This window comes from Diospyros lotus, chromosome 7 (assembly GCF_014633365.1).
Source record: "Diospyros lotus cultivar Yz01 chromosome 7, ASM1463336v1, whole genome shotgun sequence".
Taxonomy (NCBI): Eukaryota; Viridiplantae; Streptophyta; class Magnoliopsida; order Ericales; family Ebenaceae; genus Diospyros; species Diospyros lotus.
In genome coordinates this window covers 28,198,174-28,222,842 of record NC_068344.1, presented here as the reverse complement: position 1 = coordinate 28,222,842, position 24,669 = coordinate 28,198,174, and the positions used below count along the sequence as shown (strand labels likewise).

Sequence of the window (24,669 nt, the reverse complement as noted above, 5' to 3'; positions counted from 1 at the left end):
GACAGTTAGGGCTAGATGGAGACGAAACAGGGAAAAGCCTTAAGTATAGGAGCAGGTCAGAGATCGGTAAGGAGGGAGGGACAGAGTTCTGCAGCTCCTCCTATGGTGGTTACCAGTTTCATCTTGGAAGGTCCGGAGAAGCCCAAGACCTCGGAGCCGGTGGACGAGCTCGAGGAAGTCTTGCTAGGGGAAGAGCCCGATCAGACAGTGTGGATCAGTTCCAAGTTACAGGAGCCTTTGCGGTCCGAGATCCTTTCACTCTTGCGCAGGTATCAAGACGTGTTTGCTTGGTCTATACTGGATATGCCGGGGATAGACCCGGTTGTCATAACCCATCGCTTGGGACTCTACCCTGATTGCGTGCCGGTAAGGCAAAGGAAGAGGAAGTTTACCCCAGAGCGGGCTAAAACTATAGAGGCTGAGGTGGAAAAGCTTATGGAGGCCAATCATATTCGGGAGGTCGACTATCCAGAGTGGTTAGCCAACGTGGTCCTTGTTTCTAAGGGGTCGAAAAAATGGAGGCTTTGTATTGATTTTAAAGATCTTAATAAGGTCTGCCCGAATGACAATTACCCTCTACCCAGGATTGACACGTTGATTGATGGAATAGCAGGATGTCAGCTGATGAGTTTCTTGGATGCATTCCAGGGGTACCACCAAATCCCATTACACCCTGAGGATCAAGAAAAGACTGCCTTCATCACAGATAAGGCCACCTATTGTTATCGAGTCATGCCCTTTGGGTTGAAGAACGTCGGAGCTACATATCAGAGGTTAGTCAACAAGCTGTTCAAGGCTCAGCTCGGTTGAAACATGGAGGCTTACGTTGATGATATGTTGGCTAAGAGTCTCTTGGCTGAGCAGCATCCAAACGACTTGGAGGAGTGCCTCTAGACCTTGCGCTGGTATCAGATGAAGCTCAACCCTGCTAAGTGTGCATTTGGGGTGACAGCTGGTAAATTCTTGGGGTTCATGGTGCATTACCGGGGGATTGAGGCTAACCCCTCGAAGATAAAAGTCATTCTCGAGATGCCTCCTCCTCGTAGTATCAAGGAGGTGCAGAGACTAACCGGGAGGATAGCGGCATTAGGGAGGTTCTTGGTAAGATCTACGGAGAGGCAATTGCCATTTTTTAAGGCCTTGACTCGGGTCTAGAATTTTGCATGGACAGAGGAATGCCAAGAGGCGTTTGAGCAACTGAAACAGTGTCTGGTCTCCCCCCCTAGTCCTAGCTAAGCCACAGCCGAGAAAGTCGCTATACATTTATCTGACTACCTCGGATGAGGTTGTCAGTTCGGTTTTGGTACGGGATGAGGACAAAGTTCAAAAGTCGGTCTATTATGTGAGCAAGAGATTGTCTGGAGCCGAGATTCGTTACACTCCAATAGAAAAGTTGGCCTATGCCCTAGTCATCTCCGCTCGAAAGTTGAGGCCTTACTTCGAGGCACACCATATTATCGTCCTATCAAGTCAGCCATTGAGGCATGTGTTGGGAAAGTCGGACTTGTCAGGGAGGATGCTCAAGTGGGCGGTAGAGCTAAGTGCTTTCGACATCGACTATCGACCTCGACTAGCCATCAAGGCACAGGCTCTTGCTGACTTTATCGTGGAGGGCACCCTACCAATGGAAGCAGACGAAGGGGTTTCCCAGACTTGGACTCTCTCTGTGGATGGCAGCTCCAGTGTCGAAGATAGTGGTGCTGGATTACTGCTCCAGAGCCCCGATGGCCAAGCTTGGCCATATGCCCTCCACTTCGAGTTCAATGCCTCTAACAATGAGGCTGAGTACGAGACGCTCATTGCCGGGCTCAAACTAGCGGAACAGATGGAAGTCAGGGATTTGGAGGTATATTCTGACTCGAACTTAATTGTGCAATAGGTCACAGGGGAGTTTGAAGCCCGAGAAGACGCCATGGCCCAATACTTGGCAATAGCCAAGGATCTTATAGCATGGTTTCAAGCGGTAAAAATCAATTATGTCCCACGTGCGCAGAATGCATTGGAAGATGCTCTCTTGAGGATAGCTGCTTCTTCCGTCCCCAGGAATTCCCGAGCTGTCTACATGGAGTCATTACCCCAGATGAGTATAGAGACAGAAGTAGAGCAGCTTTGCGTAGAAGGGGTAGAAAATTGGATGGATCCGATTGTAGCACATCTAACAAATGGATGGCTACCAGAGGAGGAACAAGAGAGTCGAAAACTCAAGCGTTAGGCTGCTAAGTTTCTTCTGATCGAATCAGACCTTTACAAGAAATCCTTCACTCAGCCGCTGCTGAAATGCGTTGGGCCCGTCGAGGCCGACTACATCTTAAGGGAAATCTACGAGGAGATTTGCGGCAGTCACATCGGAGCTCGGTCTCTTTCCCAGAAGGCACTTCGGTAGGGGTATTATTGGCCAACAATGATAAGCGACGCTGTGTAGTTGGTCCGGACCTATGAGAGATGCCAAAGAACTTCCAACCTAGTTCATACCCTGGCAGCTGAACTCACCCACCTGGCTTCGCCTTATCCATTTTCCAGGTAGGGAGTGGATATCGTCGGGCCCTTCCCGTTAGCGGATGGACAGAACAAGTACCTGATAGCGGCCATCGACTACTTTACTAAGTGGGTGGAGGCTGAGCCTTTGGCAACTATTATAGGCCGGAGGGTAAAGCAATTCCTCTGGAAATCCATCATCTGCCGGTTCGATATTTCAAGGGTGATAATAACGGATAATGGCACTCAATTCGAGGACCGATTGGTGCAAGAATGGTGCCGCGAGTTGGGGATTAAGCAACATTTTACCTCAGTGGCCCATTCTCAAGCTAATGGGCAGGTGGAGCTGACGAACAGGACCATCCTACAAGGACTCAGAGCTCGGGTTGACAAGGCGGACGACCGGTGGGTAGATGAGCTCCCAAATATACTATGGTCCTACCGAACCATGCCGCGAATGGTTACAGGAGAATGTCCTTTCACATTGTGCTATGGCTCGGAGGCTCTTATCCTTATCGAGATTGGGGTGACGAGCTACCGAGTGGAGCATTTCCATCCAGAGGTTAATAAACAAGGGCTAAGGTGCAACTTGGATCTAATGGATGAGTTTCGAGACCTGGCGCAAATTCGACAAGCCGCGTATAACCAACGCATTGCTAGGTACTACAATCGACGAGTCCACGTTAGGAGTTTCATGCCAGGAGATCTTGTACTACGACGGTTTAACGTGAGTCATCCTCGGGACGCGAATAAACTAACTCCGAACTGGGAAGGACCGTATCGGGTGATGGAATCCTTAAGTCCGGGGGCATATCGACTAGAAGACATGGAAGGCAAGCCCTTAAAACATACTTGGAATGTGCAAAACTTAAGGAAGTTTTATCAATGAGCAAGGGAATTCCCCGAACCTCTTTGTACTTCTTTTTATGACTAATGGCAATACTTCGAATTCTCTCCATCTAAGAGCAATTTCACAAAAAACAACATTTCGCCAAAGAAAAATCCAAGGGTCACGAGCCCTAGGCCGTCCCCAAAGGTGGACTAATAGCCACAGAAAAACTCTAACCCAACCCTTCGTGAGGGAATGAGAAAAATCCAAGGGTCACGAACCCTAGGCCGTCCCCAAAGGTGGACTAATGGCCACGGAAAAACTCTAACCCAACACCCTCTCCCGCGAGGGAGTGACTAAAATCTAAGGGTCACGAGCCCTAGGCCGTTCCCAAAGGTGGACTAAGGGCCACGGACAAACTCTAGCCTGACACCCTCATCCACGAGGGAGTGGCTAAAATCCAAGGGTCACGAGCCCTAGTCCGTCCCCAAACGTGGACTAAGAGCCACGGACAAACTCTAACCCGACACCCTCCTCTGCGAGGGAATGGCTAAAATCCAAGGGTCACGAGCCCTAGGCCGTCCCCAAAGGTGGACTAATGGCCACAAAAAAGCTATAGCACAACACCCTCCTACTTGTCGACTTAGGGAGAACCAAGGGTCGGATTAGCCCTCTTCAACTATGCAATGGATCAGGGTTCAACTAGTCTTAGCCCATATGTCCATAATCAAAAAATGAGGAGTCAAAATAGAATGGCATTGTATAAAAGTATGAGGGTCCAATACATGGTGATAAAGGAAGTACAAAAAACCCTAGCTAGAAAAAAAAAAACTCAATCATTAGGCGGAGCATCATCATCGTCGACCATCTCCGAGTCCTCCATCTCGGCCACAATTTCTTCAACGAACCAAACATTGGACATGTCCAAGTCCGGATGAGCTCAGAGCACCTCAGTCGCATGGGCTTGAAATCCCTTAGTCCAAGCTTCTTGCAAGTTCTACTGGATGAACTCCTCTACCTCAGGAAGTTTGATGGGCTCGGCATACTTGCGCTCGTACTGGTTAATGACTGAGTTTGTCTAGGATAACTTTGAGCCCGCTCGGGATAGCTCTGCCTCAAGTTCCTGAATACGTTGGTCCAATGATTGCCGCTCGGAGGACAACTTATCCAGGTTCTTCCTCTGGCTCTCCAGTAATTCGTCCCTCTCATGCAACTGTGTATCCTACTCCAAGGTCTTTCTGGAAGTTTGGGAAAAACGTCCAGAAAAGTTTGAAACGAGCGTGACCACCTGTAATGAACAAGACAAGTAAGGGCAACATAGCTAGGGCGGAAAGATGTTGATAAAATAGAGGGGATTACCTAGGCCAAATACTTGCACAAGGCGGCTTCCACTGCCTCCGATGACTGTCCAGCCAACATTTGACGGTCGACGGGGGTGGCGAAGTGGTGAATCATGCGTCTCGCTACCTAACTATGTCGACTAAGATCGTTTTCCTTCACACCCCAGTCAGGAACATAGTCTGGATAGTGGGGGGGACTCAGGGGCTGGCATGGGCTGTCTCGGAGGTTGGGAAGTCCTCTTCCTCCTAGTGCGGCTAGGCTTTCTTTCCTCAGCCGAAGGGGGATCCAAGGCGGCCTTTCCCTTCGAGGGAGCAGGGGCGCCCTCATCCTCTACAGGTCTCCTTTTGTTCTTCCCCCAGATGAAAGTGGTACTCACCATCTCAGCTGCAAAGGCACAAACAAGATATCAGTGGCAAGAAAAATAACAAGTCAAAAAGTATGAAAATAGGGGAAAATGACTACCCAAAGTGACATCGGGCTTGGAGCAAGTGTAAGTGGATAAACCCCCCAAGTACAAGGTACGGTCACATATCAAGGCCCGAGTGCTGATGGGGTTCAACTCCCTCAAGATTTGAATATTATGAAGCACGCCCTGTGTGATCCCGCGACTACAGACTTTTGAGGGCTGGAAAGCCCACTTGACTGGCACCCTGAAGCTGACCCCCCCGTCTTTCAAGCCAGCAAAGAAAAATCTACTCTTCCATCGTTTTACCGAGGTGGGGTTATCAACTATGAACTAATGCTGGTTGAGGGGAGAGAAGGCGAACCGAGGTTCGATTTTACTAATGGGGATTACCTTGAACATCTTAAAGAAGAGTTGGGCAATAGGCTCAATGTATCGAGCTCGACAACAGAGAACGAAGGTAACTAGGCACCTCCAGCCATTGGGAGTCAGCTGAGAGGGACATAACCCCACGACAGAGAACACCTCAACTACGGGGGTAGCAAGGGGAAACCTAAGGCTGGCAATGAGGACTTGCTCGTACATGGTGATACAACCATAGGGGGCCTGGTGAGCCCTTAGACCTCGGGGTTCACTGTACTAATACTCATCATGAATAAGGTAATATTTTCTAAGGAGAGGAAACAGCTCTCTCTCGATTATGGTAGAGTGGTCCATGGTCAAATCCTCCGGTAAGTTTTCTAGGTTGGAATCACTACTCACATGGGACTCCGAAAAGGGATGAGGTGAAACCCTTTCGGGTCTCCTAAGTTTTTCAGGCCTACGAAAGGGGCCATGAGAGGGACTGGATAACTCGATATTCGATTCCTCGCTACTAGAACTAGTTCTGGAGGCTTCAGACTCAGAGGAATAAGAGAAGGAAGACATGCTAAAATTATGAATAAAAATAGCCAAGAAGAGATCACTGACCGGGGGAATGAAGGCAGAGATCAAGGAAGGAAAACCACAACTGGGCTCGAGTCTAAGGGAGCTCAGCAAGCACGGTTTAGCTCGAGAAATCTCGAACTACGCCTACAACAAAGAAAGGCCAAAGAAACGGGTCAGTCAACTTAAGCCTTATTTTGAAGCATATTTTGTTATTATTAACAAAATATAATAATAATAATAATAATAATGGGAGGGGAGAAAACCCAAGGGTCGGCCATGGCCGACCCAATGCTCACCCATATATATATATATACATATTATATAATTAAAAAAAATAGAAAGCGAGAGGGCTCCCAAAAGGGAGGTCGGCCTTAGCCGACCGCGGCCTGGCCAGCCAAGTGCTCGACCATGGCCGAGCTTGGCCAGAGGTCGAGCCTTGGCTCGGCCTTGGCCGAGAAAGCTCAGCCCCGCCAGATCTTGGCGGGGCGGACCTCGGCCATGGCCGAGGTCCGGCTAGGCCGATCTCAGCCATGGCCGAGGCTGCTCGGCCAGGCCAGGCAGCAGCCTCGGTCATGGTCGAGGCCGCCTGCGCAGGCCGACCTCGGCCTGGCCGAGGGAGAAGATGGATTTTTTAAAAAAAAAAAAAATAAAGGAGAAAAACACAAGCAGTAAAAGTAAAAAAAAAAAAAAAAAAATCAAAGCAAATGATGGAGGGAAAGGCTAACCTCAAAGGTTTAGGAGCTTATCTGGAAGTGATGAGTGTGGGGTGGGGCCTTAGGGCTTATATAGAGGGGCCCAAGACCTCCAACCAAACACCCCTTAAAAATTCAAAACAACGAATGTTTCCCTCCAACCAAAGACCCCTTGTAATTTCAAGATAATAAATGAGGTTGTTAAGCATTAATCTTATGTTTAAAATACCCTTATGCGTCTTAGAGAGAATTTACGATCAAATAACATCAGAAATTAAGCTACTTCTCAACCCAGTAAGATTCTCAGCTCGGCTCAAGGAGTGGGGGCAAGTGATGTGGCACCACCTAAAATTACCAAAATACCCCTACGTGCCAATAGTCTTACTCGCCATGTGGATCGCTTGAGAAACTAACACGGGACAAGTCTACAATCCGGAGCGAAGGCCGAAAAATCCAGGCCGGGCCGCAAGACCCGTTCCAACTTGATCGAGATCCTCGAGAGTCGTGCCCCCGCTCATCACGGGTTTATCTCGGGTACACCATAACGGGTCTACATATAAAAGATAAAAGTTCTCACCAAGTATGACCAACCTCTACAGCTCTCACAGTTATTACTACTTGCATTTATTCTACTGATTTGAGCGTCAGAGTCCACCCCGGGAGACCCTAACCCCGCCACTACGTTGTCTTGCTGGTCCTATCACCGAGGTCCAACATCGCCAAGTCTGAGGTCCGATTCCCAAGGTCCATTCGCAGAGGTGGCACGTGGTGGTCGGTCCCAAAAACCATCATCAGTCCTCAACTGTCGAATTACAATTGAGGCAAGTTAGGAAGACGAGTGCTAGAAATAGATTCAAGCAATACCTATACGTTGTTTCTCAACTATTAATTGAAATAGAGTTAAGCGATTTCCAGTGAGCTAGGTGAATTTTAATAGCTAATACAGAAATGGTTGATTCAAATCTATTGTCTAGTAGTTAATTTCGATTAGAATTTGAATGTAAATCATATCAATGCAATTAGGAGGCAAAATTAGATCTAGGCGATCACGGGTGATTGTTGCTCATAGTTGATCCTAGGAAATGAATAAAACAAACTTTTTTTTTTTAAGTAAGTGAATTGAGGAAATGGTGGAAGGAACAATGATGAAGTAATTGATGTTCTAGAGCTATGTTTAAAATAGACTTAGAAAGAGATGAGTCTTTATAGAGAAAAGAATGCAGCAACCAGATAAGTTGTGCAAACCTTGGAAAGAAGTTTTCCAGAGCAACCCACTAATGTCAACATGCTAGGTGGAATTACAACTAACATAAATCAAAGGATGGATGGAATCATGAGGATGATTTCTACAATGCTTTAGTCCAGATTACCGGAGGATTTTCCTCCAAGATCAACTAAAGCTTCAGTTCTAACATAGGTTGGAATTCTTCCTTGTGCTCCTGTTTTACAAGAAATTAAGAACAAAATGACTTGGAGCCTAAAATTTAAGGAAGAGGTTCAAATCCAAGTCACTACCACACTCCTGTGCCAAGGTTAAAGATTCCAGTCTTTGAAGGAGAAAAACCTAGGTGGCGGATCAAATATTGCAAGAGGTTTTTCCATTGCTACCGAGTGGTTGAGAATTAGAAGGTGAATTTGGCAGCAGCAGCATATCTCAATGATATGGCTAATGCCTAGTTCCAAGGATGGAGTAAGTTGTTGGCAAGAATTTAAGGGTGATTTCTATGATAGATTTGGCAAGAGGTTAATAACAAATTGATCAAAGAATTCAGTACGTTGAAGTAAAAAAGCTCTGTCATGGACTATTTGGTCAAATTTGAAGAATTGAAGTTGTTGATGGTTATTTATCATCCGACTTTAAATAAGGCATATTTCGTATCTAGCTTATCAGTGGCCTCAATGATGAGTTGAGGCCAACAATGAAAATGATGCAACCTACTACAATCAAGCAAGCTATTGAGAGAGCCAAGATGAAAGAATTAGCATTGGAAGCAATTTTAGAAAGCACCAGCTCCTGATTGAAATTCATCCTTCAAATAGTCTACAGTTGGAAGGTAATTCTTATACTATAATTGTAGGACTGCACCAAGGGAATCTGAATCCTACGGTTTATCCTAACCCTAATTCAGTTCAGTCAAATCTCTTTCGATGGAGCAAAGGAGAGAGTTAGGGTTGTGCTATTGTTGTGGAGAAAAGTGTTAAGTTCAAGGGTAAGTAAATATAATTTTGATGATAACAAAAATATTTTTATGATATAAATGTATTTTTTATTCATGCAAAATGTAAATTTATTTTGAATTAAAAGTGGATACAAAAAATAAATTTATTTTGAATTAAAGGAGAATTATTTTTAAACATGTTTTCTCTTACTCATGCAAAAAGTAAATTTGTTTTAAATTAAAAGAAAATTATTTTTAAACATGTTTTCTTATTTTAATCATTTATGTCTCAAAAGCTTATATTTAAATTTTTAAATCTTGATTTCTCATACAAAAGGTAAATTTATTTTGAATTAAAGGTAAGACATGTTTTCTTATTGTTTGATAAAATCTAAATATTTTTTGAATTTCAAACTTCATATATTAATCTTTTCTTTAATGGCTAATGTGTTTGGAAGATATATATATATAGAGTAAGTATGAAAGCTCAAGGTAGAGAACAAACTTGATAGAACATTCAAATAAGAGTGAGAATGTTCGAAGTGTTGAAAGTGTGTTGGCTGGTAAAATTCTCAACCGTTGGTGACTTGTTTGTAATTAGCTCTAGTTGTAAGTTTGTTATTTTTACTCACTTATTATGTGAGGGGATTATATTTGCTAGTAATATGCTAGTGGTTCTTCTTTAGGCAAGAGATTGCATGTTGGTTCTAATTCCAATTAAAAGCTAGTGTTGATTCTCCCTAGTAGAACCTTAACCTAAATCTTGAGAGAAAGGATTAGGCTCTTTAAAGCCGAACCTCTATAAATTTCTCTTGTTCCTTGTGGTTGTGTGATTTTATTATTATTAATCTTACTACAATCACCACATATTAAATTTACAAATTTAAGAGTTTTTAAAAGAGTTAAAAATTATTAATTAATTTTTAAAAACCCAATTCATCCTTATCTTAGGTAATTGTCTGGACAACAAAAAGTTTAGTACAGGCCACCAGTACAGAAAATAACTATTATATAGGGAAGAACTAGAGGAAGAAAAAAAGCAAACATGGATTAAATAACGAATAATTGCCAATCGTTACAATTTATAGGGGACAAAAAAATCTCTCAAGAATGGAGGATTACCATGACCCTAAGAGTATAGTAGTAAATGTAATAGTAGTATAATACATTTACTATATTGTACCTTAGGCTACTAATTCATGTTGTACCTTTCAATTAACTATTAACTGAAAGATGGAATAACTTATAAATAGACTAAATTAGTTTGAGAATGTCATTGTGGAATGATAATATGAAATTTAGTCTTCTCTCTCATCAATTCTCTTCTTGAATTCTCTTTATCTTTTCTCCCTCAATTCTTTCTAAATTCCTCTAAAAACCCTAGGTTAAACCTAGGTGCATAACATTTGAATCCCCCATTTTTTTTTCCAAAAAATATAGTTTTCTCACCTCTGTCATCAAGTTTCATTCTAGTCTCTCCTCGTACATGGGCATATGCAATTGAGTCAAACACTTTTAAGATGCGTGACACTTGGCTTGAATCTACTCCAAGCCTTTTTAAGAGTGACATATTTCATGCTCTTAGTAGGGGATTTGTTCAACATGTAGATTGAGCATGAAACACCTTTAGCCCAAAAGTTGTTTGCCACACCTTTTGCTTTCAGCATGCTTCTAGTCATGCCCATGATTGTCTTGTTTCTTCTTTTAGCAACTCTATTAAGTTATGGCATATAATGGAGAGTGACTTCATGCTTAATCCTCTGTTCATCACAAAAGTCAACAAATTTAGTGGAATTATACTCACCATCGCCATCTGATCTCAAGATCTTAATTAAATGGCCACTTTATTTCTCCACAAAAACTTTATATTTCTTGAAAACAGAAAACACTTCTAATTTCTACTTTAGAAAGAAAATTCGTATCTTTTTACTGAAATCATTAATAAAAGTCAGAAAGTACTAACTTCCACCTACTGATGGAATATTCATGAGGTCACAAACATCTGAATGCATAAGTTTCAAAGGCTTTGATGCACACCAACTAGTATTATCTAAAAAAGAATTTGTGTTGTTTTTCAAGAACAACCTTCACAAAATTGCTTAGGATGATCTCTCACATGCAAACCTTTCACCATATTTTTCCCAACAAGCAAGTTTAAACTTCGACCTAATCGAGTATGCCACAATCAAGACATCTTTCAAGATTGTTTGAAAACATTTGTAAATATAATTCTTAATATCAATTCAGAATATACGATTCTTAGTTAATAATAGAGATTTAAGAATGGTGTTACTTCTATAATCAAAAACAAGTTGATTATCTTTGAGCTCCATAGTGTACCTTTTTAAAGTAATTAACCCCTACTCAATAGATTGTTTTTCATAACAAGCACATGGAAGACATCTGAAATATATTGATAATCTCCATTCTTCAACTCAATTAGAATTTTACATTTACCCATTACTAGTTACTAGTATTGTGCTATCATTTGCAAATTTGATTGATTTTTGCACTGTCTCATCTAATTCAACAAAGAATTATTTTCTGCTACACATGATCTGATTCAAGAATTCAGAGTTTCCTCAGATACCATGTATGAGTTCTTGATCTGCTTCATTTGAGAATACCATGAAAAGAGTGTGACTGTGTGATTTGTCTTATCTCTTTCCTATGCAAAGCTAGCTTCCTCTGATTGCTTTTTGAATTTGCACCCATTGACATAGTGACCATATACATTTATTGCATTCAAAACATTTAATGTTCATCTTCCCCTACCTTTCTTTGCCCCAACCACTATTTTTCTTGGGATATTTTGTTACCTGACCCAATTTGATCATCATGATTTCTCTCATTCATATAATTGTTCCTGCCATGCCATCGTTGTCCCCTACCATGACCATAATTTGATTTGCTTGATTTATTATCCTCTTCATCAAATTTCAAAGACTTCTCTTCTAATCTTTCATTGAGGCATTGTTTATGTGCCTCTAATGATCCTAATATTTTATTGAGTGACAAAACAAAACTATCTTTAGATTCCTCAATCGTAGTAGTGATTGAGGAATCAAACCTAGAAGTTAATATTTTCAAGATTTTGGCCACCAAAGTGGAGCCTTTGACTTTTTCTCCATTATTACTCCTCATTTGATTTGCCAAAGAGTGGTTTAGGAGATGTATTCTATTATAGTTTCTATGGGCCCGTTTGTAGAAACTCAAAACTTTCTTCTGAGAGTCTGAAGCATTGATTATTGTACTTAGCTCAACACCCTTGAATTAATGATTTTTCAAGGATATTCAATGCTTCCTTTATGGTGTTGTCCCCTGCAATTTTTTCAAACATAACATTATAATTAACTGATTGACAAATGTAATACATAACCTTTAGATCTTTCTTCTTGACTTCTCCATTTGCTTGTTTCTGAATTTCAACTGAATTTTTTTCAAGAGTCTATATATACACCATCTTTTATTATACTTTCAAGTTCTTGTTACTCAAAAAATAGACTGATATTTTGAGCAACCATAGTAAATATCTCAAAAACATATTCCCAATTTATGTGACAATTAAATTCAAAGTACCCAAATAAAAATAGTTCTCAAACTAATAAATTAATCAAAGTTTTAATCATAGGCGTTGAGAAAACTCAAACCTTTCACTTTCGTTTGTATCCCCAATGTCGCATGTCCTGTTTCTTCTTCAACCAACCCAATAAGTTTGCAGCAACTTTAATATTATATTAATATATAAAAATTTAATGCTATACATTATAACATAAATACATACATATTATGTTACCAATATACTGACACATCAATAATATACACATTAACATACATACACACATATTAATGCTGCATTATACAACATGTCAGTATTGTATTATGCTACTGTTGAGGCAATAACATGTCGTCTGATACATACATTTTTTTAAACTTTACATTAAAATTAGACCAAATAGGGTCGATTCAGACCGATTTGATTGGAGCTGCCCTTATTTAGTTAGCATTGGGCCATTCATTTGACCTTAAAAAACTTCAACTTAATTAGGTCACATCAATATAACTTTGATTGCCTCTCCAACAAGAATTGAGGTGCAAAGTTGTCTCTGTTGGACCATCAATGTTATAACCTTTTTTTTCTTTTTACTAAGATCGAAAAACTTTTAATCCTTACCGTTGCAGTTTTTGCTATGCCAATCAATCCCTAAGCAAATTAACCTTTCTAGCTAGGAAGGTGTTCTTATATAATGACAACTTAATAAGATTAAACATTTAGATTGTACGAGCATTTTCGCCTCTGATTATATAAATAAATCTAATCATTCTCTCACTTCTCAGATTTATTTTTTTAATTCTTTAAATTTTGATATATTATTTGAATATATACACATATATTTTTAATTAAAATATATTTTATGTAGTTCTAAAATATTTTTGTTTATAGAAAAATACATATTTTTATAATTATAATCTATTTGGATTAAGGGGCAAATTTGTCTTTTAATGATTAGTTCATGGTAATACCCCCATTCACAATTTGAAATACCAAATATGTGATTAATATAATTTTAGGTTATACTTTTTTTAACGAGACGCGACACAATATTATTTAGTTCTATCACTATTTTAATAATTTTTAATACTAAAATGTTTAACCTTTTTTTATTGAAAGATGTCATAAATCAATAGCTAAAACTCACTAATTAAACTCTTTCAAAGTTTATAATTTGAAACATTTAACCCCTTGTAGTTTTATTTTTGAACAAGAACCCCCTTTGACATAATTTTTCGGCCAAAAACTAGATTTTACATATGGGGAAAAAAATGACCTCAATGCCCTAATTGATATTTAACAATTACAAATTAATTAACAATAAAAACACTAAACCTATCCTTAAGTGGAGGAAAGTGGTGCCAATTGATAATTTGAGAGGGAAAAATAAAAATAAAAAAGAGTGAAAAAATGTAATTGTATTAAAATTATATTATATTATTTTTATTCTTTCTTCCATAAAAAAAATCTTAGATCATGTTTGGTCAACTTTTTGTTTCAATTTTATTATTTAAAAACAAAAATAAAAAACAGCATCATTTGATTGTTTGTTTTTCCTTTCAAATATCTTGAAAATTCGAAATAAAAGATAATGGAAACAATAGAAGAGTACTTAAAAAATGAAAAAATTGACTTTTAAATATTATGATTACTTAAAACTCAATTTATTACTGTGAAGCAGTTTACAGCAATTTTTTTGCCATAGTGGTTGTCAAAAAGCAAAAAAGTAATTTTTAACTTTTGAAATTACAAGTACAGATATAATTTTTAAAATTTCAATCAAGAAGTGTATTTATTGAAAAAATAAAAATATTTAAAAAAATCATATGTTTGAAAATTCAATCAAAAATTGTATTTACTAAAGGAGAAAAATAAGAAAATTCAATAAAAATTTCAATTTTTTAGAGATTATTTTAGTTCCATGATTTAAAGATAAATTCGAGATTAATTGGTTTATGTAATTCAAAGATGAATAGAATTTTGGTTAGGTTATGAATTGATTAACTTTTGCACCTCTTTGGAGATAGTTGAGATTTTACTTAGGTTTAAGGAATGATTAGAGTTAGTGAATACATTTTTTCTTGAATTTTCTTATTTTATAATGATGCGACAAAACTCTTTTTGGATGAAAAACAAAGAAAAAAAGGTTACGCAATCTCCTTGTAATATGCCAAGTCCAGCACCCAGATAGAGACAAAGAGTTGCCAAACTGGGTTTGGGCTTATAAAAATATCTAGTGTGGGCTTGGCCCACCTAATCCTGACCGTTGATAACTATTATCCTCCGGTTCAGTTGTAGATTCATAAATATCTCCTAATTAAAGTTATCCTCCGTTGCGGACACATTGATTGTAAGCCCAAATGGTGCTGGCGAGGAGAAAATGTTCAATCTATCCGAGATATCTTTACAATACATGGTATTAGTATTACAGTTTTAATTATTTAAGTTTAATACATAATGGGTTCTTAGATTATTAAAAATGTGGTCTTTAGTCATTCAACTAAAATTAATTTTGATATACTCTCTCCTTAAATCATTTTTTTTTCAATCACCTTAAGCCCATTTCACATATTTTTAATACACGTGTAATTTACATTTTAATAGAGACTAACACTAAGAAGTTGAAGAAAAAAATATACTAAATTTTTGTTGAGGGGATGAAAGTCACATTTCTTAATAGTTCAAGAACCCCTTATGTATTAAGGAAATTTTGAGCGATATGAATTGAAAATTAAAAAAAAAAAAAAACTTAACTCTCAAATGTGTGACTCTACCTACCATTGTTTATCCATTTGCCATCCCCACCCCTCCTAGCTTGTTACTAGATTCTACCTTGCTTATCTCCACAAATTATTTGTTGATGTTGATTATCCATAATTATTGTTACGGTCACAATTGAAACTCTAAGTCCCACCAAGAAGTCAGTAACTTCTTCTCTCTCTTGTCTCACTTTTAACCCTCCCGATCTCTGTTGCGCTCGCTAATATTTAATCACTAAAATCACCACAATCACCATCACTGGTCCACAACTTGTTGCTCCATTTCAAATAACCAAAACCTCTATATCTTCCAGTACAACCAACTGGTCCATCTTAAGCAACCATCAGCACCGCCACAACTAGTTGTACTATCATAAACAACCAAAACCACTATAACCACCACCACAATCAGTCCCTATCTCTCTTTCTCTCTCTAAGCAATGGTGATGGGATTATGTGCGGTGGATGAGTCAAGATTCTTGCACAAGTCAAGCTCCTAATTCAATTTTTGTTCTTTATTTTGGATTTCTCATGTTCTTTTATGAGGACCAATTCTATTTTTTTTTTTTTTTTAGATCATAGTTCTTGTACTTGCTGAAGTAGTTGTTGATGAATAAGGTTCGGTCTTTGTTATCTTTTTATTTGGTTCTCAAGAAAATTAAGCAAAATATGTAATTCTCAATTTCTATAATTTTTTTATTTTTTTTTTCAATTTTCTTTTTAATTGCAATTGTTTTGTATCCAAAATTTATTTAGTCTTTGATTTTCTAGTAAATGGGTTTTGGTGTGATGGAGTGGTAGGTGGAGTTTTTGATTGGTGGTTTTTGGTTTTGTAGAAGTAATTGGTGGTGGAGAGGTCTAAGTGAATTGGTGGCTGAAGCGATTGGGTGGTTTTTATTTTAGTGATTGTAAGCACCCATGTCCGGATATCCCAACCATTCGGTCTATCCGAACGAAAGCACTTACGTAGAGGAGAGAGAAATAGACATAAGACAAAATATCCTGACATGCATACATATAAAAATACAACAACATAAGCAAAACAATATACATGCACGTCGACAAGTACCCCGCTGGAACAGCGGTCACGGAGTATATAAAAAATATATACAAACCCTGTGCCAATAAGTAGGAAAAACGAGGGACAACCCGGCACAGTCTAAAATAAGAGTCAGGACTCCTAACAAAACATCAGAGAAGACGGGGGCAGCAAACTGTACACCCTACCAACACGGATGGCTATTAGGTGACGCGGTCCTCACCCTCGACTTTAGCTTTACCCTTACCTGGAATGATGGAAAGCAAGGTGAGTCGCAAGACTCAGCAAGTTTATATGAAAAGGAAGGCTGTAAATGAAACAGAAGAAGAGATCATCTAAAAATAAACTCACATGTACACACAAGCCATGTGACGCAACAACGCAACAGTGCTGCATAATAAAACATATATCGGTCCTTGGGACCCACATAAAACACTTGGCACCCAAGTCCCATACCAACCTGTCGCTGCCCTGAAAGGCAACATAAATCTCCACAAACCTGTGCGCACTGTCCCGGGTCGGTACTCCCGTCACCCGTATCCCTGCCGGTACTCCCGACAGCCGAGCCAAAGGCTCCCTCGAAACGGTACTCCCATCCGAGAACTAAATACTACCAATAACCATGCAATGCATATAAAATGCAAGGCGTAATGAGCATCAACGTGATACAAGGCGCCCATACATTCAGGCATCAGGCCATGCTCCGCCCACGTAGTAAATCACACGCAATGCATATGCCCGTGCTGGATGCAACCTGACCAATCTAAAATGTCCGTGATCAAGCATAACCAAATCATGATAATCCCATCATGCTGCCCGTACCCATGTACATACCAAACCATGCGACAAAAATAAAATAAAATATAACCAGGCATGCTATAATCACATAACGGCAGAGCTAGTCAGCAGTGTCTGACATCGGTCAGTGGTCGGTGACCAGGAGAGACCATCTAATGGCCTAAAATAGACCGTATAACAGTCACACCGTCACCGTACAGCTAACCCTTGCCCCCACTGCCCAACCGCTCTAGCCAATAAATAACCAAAAATCCATAATAATACCCGACAGCTAAGAATCTAGCCCCGAGTGAGTACGGCATCATTCCCATAAGATTGGGGGTGATACAAACCCCCGTCGGCAACCAACGATTAATACCCTCGAAACCAAGTTAATAAATTAAATTATTAAACGCACCGTTTAAATTCCATAATTTATTAACAGGCAAATCCAACGAAGGGAGGTCAAATAAATTGACATCGAAAGAATCGACAATGAGGGTATAAAGAACTTGTCTTTCCGAATATAGCCTTAAGCTCAATTTGACTAAACGCGGTCAAAGTTATACAAATTGCAATATTCCAATTATTGACAAAATTAATAAAATTGGACTCTAAATAAAATTTCAACCGCAGAGAATATTAATTACTAGTTTAATTACATACCTGGATAATTAAATCAGGGATTAAACGAAGTTTAATTTGAATTTTTGAAGCTCAAAATTCTCAATTTCTCCCGCAAGCTGCTACTACTTTTCTGTAAATTTCTTACTGTTCGCAGCACCAAAATCACGCCCGAAATCGAGCAAAATTCAGCCTTAAATTGGCCGAAAGGAGTGGCCAGCACACGACCACATGGCAGCGCTAGGGCGGCCACAACCTTCACCCCAAAACGACGTCGTTTTGGGGTGCTTGGCTGATTAAAAATCAGCCCTCGCGCGCACCCCCCCCGGGATTCGCACTCGTGCCTGCGACCACTCGCGCCACACGCCTCATTCAACCTATATATGTTTTAACTTATATTTATTATAACTTTTTCCCTCTTCTGCGATTCACGCCAGCACCCCTAACTTTCTATTAATTACACTAACACCCACTATAATAATTACAGAAACGCTCAGAACTTCTAAAAATCCCACAACTTGATTTATTTTAATTTTTTTCTTTTTTTCATAAATTCCTAAATAACAAAATTAATTATCTTAATTTCTTATTTCCTTAAAATCACCTAATTTAATTTTATTTAATCACAACCAATTATTTTGACATTCCATTTAAATTCAATTATCCCAAAATTAAATTAATAGCTATTTACGGGCGTTACAGTGATGGTCGATGGCTGATAACGGTAGAGGAGATAATGGGTTTGTGTTATAAGATGAAGAATTTTTTTTTCATATATATATATATATATATATTTTGAAAAGAAAAGTGAATTGGTGACGGTGATGGTGATGGTGGTGGACAATAAAGGGAAAAGAATATGAAAATGGTGGCGATGATACAAGGAAGAAAGAAAAATGGGAACACGAAAAAAAAAAAAAAGTTTTGTGGTGGCAGTTCTCAAGGGAAAGAGAAGTGGTTGGGACAGTGGTTGTGGTTAGAAAAAGAAAAAAAAAAAAGGATAAATATGGCGGCGGTGGTGCACGTCTTAGAGAAGAAAGAATAAAAATAAACTCGAAGAGAGAAAAAGGGTTAAAAATTTGAGAAATTTGAGTTTTTTTATTTTTGTAATTATTATAAAAGATGATTTGTAAAGATTTAGTTTGATATGGATATATTAATTTAATGTGTTAGAGAAATTTAATTTTACTTATCACTATTAATTGAGTCGTTCACTTTCAGTTAATTGAGGGATTTAATATAATGAAAAAAAGAGTTAAAAGATGAAATATATCAAAAATTTTAGTTGAGGAGTTAGGGCACATTTATTAATAACCCAAGGACCGCTTATGTATTAAGCCTCTAAAATTTACTTAGCTATCTATCTTTTGTCCCCCTCACATACTTTTAACATATGTGTAATTCACATTTTAATGGAAACTAATACCAAGGACTTAATGGTGGTTAAAAAAAAAATATGTCAAATTTTTTTTTAAAAGATTAAAGACCATATTTTTTAATAGTTAAGAGATATCTTATGTATTAAGCCAATTATTTATTATTATGTTTACTATTATAAATATATATACACAACAGATCGATAAATTCTATTTTTATTTGTACATTTTACTATAAAAATTTAGTTCTCATTCGTTTATGGGTAATATTAGCATTTCTTGAAGGGTAATAAATTTATCTTATTTTTAAATAGAATATATTTATGATATCTTATTTTAAACTTCTAAATAATTTTATTAGGTGATGAATTTACAAAAATGTGATGGATGCCGTTTGTTAATCTTTCCTTACTGATCTAAAACCTAAGCCCCCATGTGAGGGGCTCATGATCAATGACATATTTTGCAGAGAACTTGGAAGATAAATTTTGAGAAAATTAGGTCGCGTTCTTTTTGCTGTTTTCAAGTTATTTTTAGTTTTCAGTTTTCTAAAATAATGAAAACGTGTTCTCTTTACTGTTTTTAAAAATACATTTTTGAAAACAAAAAAAAAAAATTGTAAAGAAAACTCAAAACAACAAAAAGTTGTTTTGAGTGTTTTCATCCAAAACAAACTCTAAACTCAAAATACATCTATTTATTTATTTATTTCTATTTTATTATTGTAATGGAAAAAAATATTAAAAAATTCATTAACTTTAAAATGTATATATTTTTTTAATAATATATTAACATTAAATATTTATAATTTACTTAATAATCAAATTTATTGAATAAAATATCATTAAAAAAAATTTAAAATTTCAAAAAGAACGCGTTTTCTAATTTTCTGTTTTGAAAAATAATTTTTCAAAATGACAAAGAGAACGCGTTTTCAATTTTCTAAAAACAGATTATCAAAACAGAAAACTGAAAATTAAAAAGTAAAGAGAACGCAGCCTTAGTACTTGAACTGATCACTTTACGTTATATTTATTAATTAATATATAGGGTAAAAAAAGTAAAAAATATAAAATATTTTCAATAAAAGTATTTTTTATTATATTTATTAAATTTATTTAGTAATACTTGAAAAAAAGTTTTGTCACTTTTTATCTGAAATTTTCTAAATAGATTTATCTTGAAATCTATGAAGAAAATAAAATGACTCATATGCCCTTCAATAGATTCTAAAAAAATTAACAAATAATCTAATAAAAATCTTAAAATGATTATCATCCTTATCTTAATCATTCCATATTTTGGTTCATTCCAATATTGTCATTATACAATCTTATTTTATTCATTTTAACAAACACTACCTTAATTGATAATTAATAGCCCAATTTTTTAAATGAAATTTATAAAATTGTGTTTAGATATAAGAATTTTAAATAATATCATTTAAAATAATTTTATTGTTTTGTTCAAATCAATTATGAATTTAAACCCAAATTCAAATGCTTCAATAATTATATACCAAATAATTGATTTGAAACTTCAAAACCTAAATAACAAATGATGGGCCCATTATCTCTATCCACAATTTGACAACTATATATATATCAAGAATTAGAAAACTATAATTTATATGAGGTGAAAATGAAGAGAGCAACAAATTAATTATATATTTAAAATACTTCAATAATATCATCTTATATTTATAATAGCTATTACGACTTTATAGTGAGAGGTTTAAGTGAACTCTAATCATCTAATTACATTAATTTTTTTGGCATATGCAAAAAATAGCAAGCAAACTAATGAGATCTTAATGGCGGGTTGAATCGGATTAACGAGAATTGGATGGCAATTTATGTCAAATGATTCCAAATACTAAATTTATATGAATTCTTCTTCAATAAAAAACAAAACCAACCACAAGAAATATGGGCTCGGCTCAATGAAATAAACAATATGAGGGCCATGGGTGGGTCCATATAGAAAGCAAATCCAACAATCAGAGCAAAAGATCAATCACAAGGAACAACACAGACGATGCTATATATATATATATATATATATGTGCATATGAGTATTGATTACATTTAATTCAAAGTACTCCTTTTAAGTTTTATTCATGCTTGTTGCTGATTTTGTCTGTACAAATAGATATAACAACACAAGAATTGGGAACAAAAATCATAGGGAAAAAAACTTCAAAATCTCACCAAAGGTTTCTCACACCCAAATATACCCAAATCAAGGAGGAAATTAACCACTCCAGAAAAACAAAAGTCTTCCTTCGTTTGGTCGCCAAGAAAATCACAGCCACATTGACCATCGATCATCAAGAGCATCATCGATCAGTACCTCAAAAAAGATTGCAGATTTGCAATGGAGATCCTTTCATAAAACCCAGATTCCATCACAAAAGCAAGATCCAAATAATCTAAACGATCGTCATGGAGACGTCACGGAATCGAAGCTGTTGCCCCTGCAGTACCGGAGCTGCAACGAAACCTGCCTTTCCATCTTAAGCTGCTTGTAGAAGTTGGCTATGAACATCTCGGCTCTCTTGTCAATATCAATCTCCGGCGACGGACAACTGCTGGTTCTTGAAAGTGCACGGCCAGCACGGGAAGAGCCCGGGGAACGATCACTGTCGAGATCATCGGCGCAGGCGGCCCTCAAGCCCGGGCGGTCGTTGAAGCTCAGCCGGCGATTGCCCGATGAAGCGCCGATGATCGAAGCGAGGCGCCAGCGATTGACGTTGAAGTTCAGTAGGAAGGTAATCTTCTGCACGGCGCTCCTTAGGCGGCCCAGCAATTGCCAGTTGTGTTTGCCCATGTTTGGAAGCTTCAAAGTTGATCGAAAATAAATGCCTTTGTTGCTGTCGTTCTGAGTTATAATATATATTTATACACACACACACATATATATAGGGGAGAGAGATGTCCTGATCTCTTTATTCCAAGTAGTTAAGAGAGAGAGAGAGAATTCTTTTGGTTTGATGAATTATGGAAGTTGCTCGGCAGGTTGAGGATTCATAAGGCGTGGTGAAGAGAACAACCGAGTAAGATTGGTGACGATATCAACACGGCGAAGATGCTGAGAAATAGTCAAAAAGAAAGCTCGTCGAGATTTATGCCCTCTTCCTTGTCTGCTAAGCATTAAAAAAGTCTTTCTTTTTTAGCCTCTGAAGGGTTTGGAAAACAGTAGCTTCGTTTATGCATAACTTTTCAATGCTTTTTGATTATGTCAAACCGCCAGGCCCAGGAGCTTAATTCTAATTGACCATTAACAGTTCAACTTTGCCGAATATCACATGGTTAATCCAGTTGTTGGGTTAATTCCCTGCATCCAAGAAGGCTTGGTTGGCTATGGCTTGGCATCCAAGTTTGATTAATTAAAAGCGTTGGAGAATTAATTGACCAGTATTGTTTTACTTTTATGACGTCACGTCCGTCATGAATGATTCCAACTCTTTTTGGCTGTAATTCATGCCCTGCAAGGAGATTAAAAGCTCCCCCGCCCCCGCCCCCCCCCCCCCCCCCAAAAAAAAAAAACCTCAATCAATATATAATATTTATCACTTTGTAAGGACCGAAAGGAATCTGTTTTTATATTCATTTCAGTTTGCAAAGGGAATTTCACTAACCTTAGCAATAGAAATTAGATTCTTTTGTGTAAGGACAAGCTTAATTTCGTTTGACAAACCTTTATCTAGAAAATGAAACTTTGGTGTGAAAATAGGTTAAAACTTTTGTTAAAGAGTTCTTTTTGTGACAGAAGTCTTCAAAAGATGAATTTAAAATAATTCGGTATATTAATTGTCTTGATTTTGGGGACACTAGTTCGTCGTCAAAAAGATTAAACAAACAAATTGTGAAAGCCAATTTGTATTGGAGACTAATTAAGGGAGTCGTATTGGAGACATAGCTATATATATATATATATATATATATGGTAAAGTGGATAAGTGAAGGTGACAGATACACCAAATTCTTTCACATATATATCCAAACGTCAATCTAAAGCAAGAAGATTAAATGTATTGGGTACATCTACTTAGTCAAGTATGATAAAAGAAAATATTGTAGTCTCTCTTATTATAATGACCATATATAGAGGTATATAATGGGTATAGGCAGCAGCGTCTTTAATTGACTGACTTAAAAAAGGTAATAAGCAACAATGAAAATATTGTAAAAAAATATATAAAATGCTATTATTATAACATTATGGTAATATTTTCAAGATATTCTAACAATATGTCACTTCGATTCCAAAGGTGAAAAATGCAACTGAATTGCTTGATGGACAAGGACGTACGTCGGTCGATTTGGTTGGCCGCCTCAAAAAACTTGTATAATTCTCCTGGCATTACGGCTAAGAATTATGTGGGGTAATTACACGAGTCGATTGATGATGCCAAAATGAAAATAAGAATGTGTTACTATTGGCATGCATGGGCATAGTTGCTAAGTATCCTTAACCAAGACTGTTGATTGCTTGTTCGTTTTCATTACAGCCCAAGGAAGTCTCTGTCCCTTGGGCTATTTCTGGCACTGTGCAGTGGCTGTTTTTCCTTAATAAATCTTAACACTCTTTATACAAAAAAAAAAAAAAAAATCTAGGAGAAACATAAGTACTATTTGGTATGAAATATGGCCCAAGGTTTTATAGCTGGTTGTTAATTGCTGTTGGCACTTGCCTTGGGAGTCTATTATTAATTAATGCAGGATGCTGCTGCTGCCTGCAGCTTGTAGTTGATGATCTGGCCGGGCTGGTGCTGGTTGTTGGTGTAATAACGATTATTGAAATTTGTTTTAATTGCAGGGACATATCTTATGGTTTAAAAATAATAATGATCTTTTTTTAATGTTAAAAATAGAAGAAAGACTAAACTACGCTTTTCTTCTCCCCTCTATGTTAATTCCTTGCTTATTTCAACATAAATTAAAAAATATCAATGGTGGCCCGCGCGCCACCACCGAGCACCACACTTCTTGCTATTAGGGGTGTGCAAAAAATCGAATAAACCAATTTAACCGAATCGAACCGACCGAATCAGTCGGTTCGGTTCGGTTAGCCATAATACATGGTTCGGTTTCAGTTATTTATTTTAAAAAAAAATCAATTTTTTGGTTCGGTTAGGTTATTTTGATAAAAATAGTCCAAAATCGAATCGAACCCTGGAATAAATCGTGACCCCCCCTGCGGGAACCGAACCGTGACCCCTCCCCCCATGCAGGCGCAGCACCCCATGTCTCACTGCCATTTCATTTTCTCTTCGTCACTCTCTCTCTTCCTCCTCCCCTCCTTCTCCCTCGCCATTTCATTTCATTTCATCCCAGATCTAGCCTCTGGAGAAGACGTCGTCGTCGCCGATGAAGAAGACGAAGACGAAAACGAAGGCTCTTGCTATTCGAGGCTTCGTATTTCGTAGCTCAGAGAGAAGAGAAGACCCAGAAAGCGGAATGACTGAACTGATCCTTGGTCTTTCCATTTGCTCGCCCCCATCGTCTCCGACTCTCCTGCACGGTAGCACCATCGCCCCCTCTGATGCCGTCGTCAACGCCGATGCGATGCTTCTTCTCTACCTCTGACGCCGACTTGGACCTCTGACACAGTCACACAGCAACGCCGACTTCAACGCCTATGACGAGTGCATCTCTCTCTCATCCGATTTCCACCACTGTGCTCGCCCTTCAGTAGGTTTTTGGCAACTTC

The 24,669-nt window shown here is 37.9% G+C and overlaps 2 protein-coding genes across 2 annotated transcripts; one reads left to right on the top strand and one right to left on the bottom strand.

The window, feature by feature from the left end:
* The first annotated feature begins 912 nt into the window (after positions 1-912).
* LOC127805648 (uncharacterized) lies at positions 913-4,588 on the top strand. Its single transcript, XM_052342399.1, has 5 exons — positions 913-1,094; positions 1,294-1,831; positions 1,880-2,122; positions 2,525-3,135; positions 4,387-4,588. Exons 1-5 carry the CDS (start codon positions 913-915, stop codon positions 4,586-4,588), a joined length of 1,776 nt encoding a protein of 591 aa, XP_052198359.1.
* A 16,447-nt stretch (positions 4,589-21,035) lies between these two features.
* LOC127806886 (uncharacterized) lies at positions 21,036-22,005 on the bottom strand. The gene has a single exon (XM_052344453.1). It carries the CDS (start codon positions 21,781-21,783, stop codon positions 21,397-21,399), a length of 387 nt encoding a protein of 128 aa, XP_052200413.1. The 5' UTR covers positions 21,784-22,005; the 3' UTR covers positions 21,036-21,396.
* Between the last annotated feature and the right edge of the window lie 2,664 nt (positions 22,006-24,669).

Bases quoted from the DNA above. Each gene is read 5' to 3' on its own strand.
- LOC127806886 (XM_052344453.1), bottom strand. From the start codon at position 21,783: ATGGGCAAACACAACTGGCAATTGCTGGGCCGCCTAAGGAGCGCCGTG.
- LOC127805648 (XM_052342399.1), top strand. From the start codon at position 913: ATGAAGCTCAACCCTGCTAAGTGTGCATTTGGGGTGACAGCTGGTAAA. The intron at 1,095-1,293 runs GTTCTTGGTAAG...TGAGGTTGTCAG, and splicing joins AGGATAGCGGCATTAGGGAG to TTCGGTTTTGGTACGGGATG. The intron at 2,123-2,524 runs GTAGAAAATTGG...TTTTCCAGGTAG, and splicing joins AGCAGCTTTGCGTAGAAGGG to GGAGTGGATATCGTCGGGCC.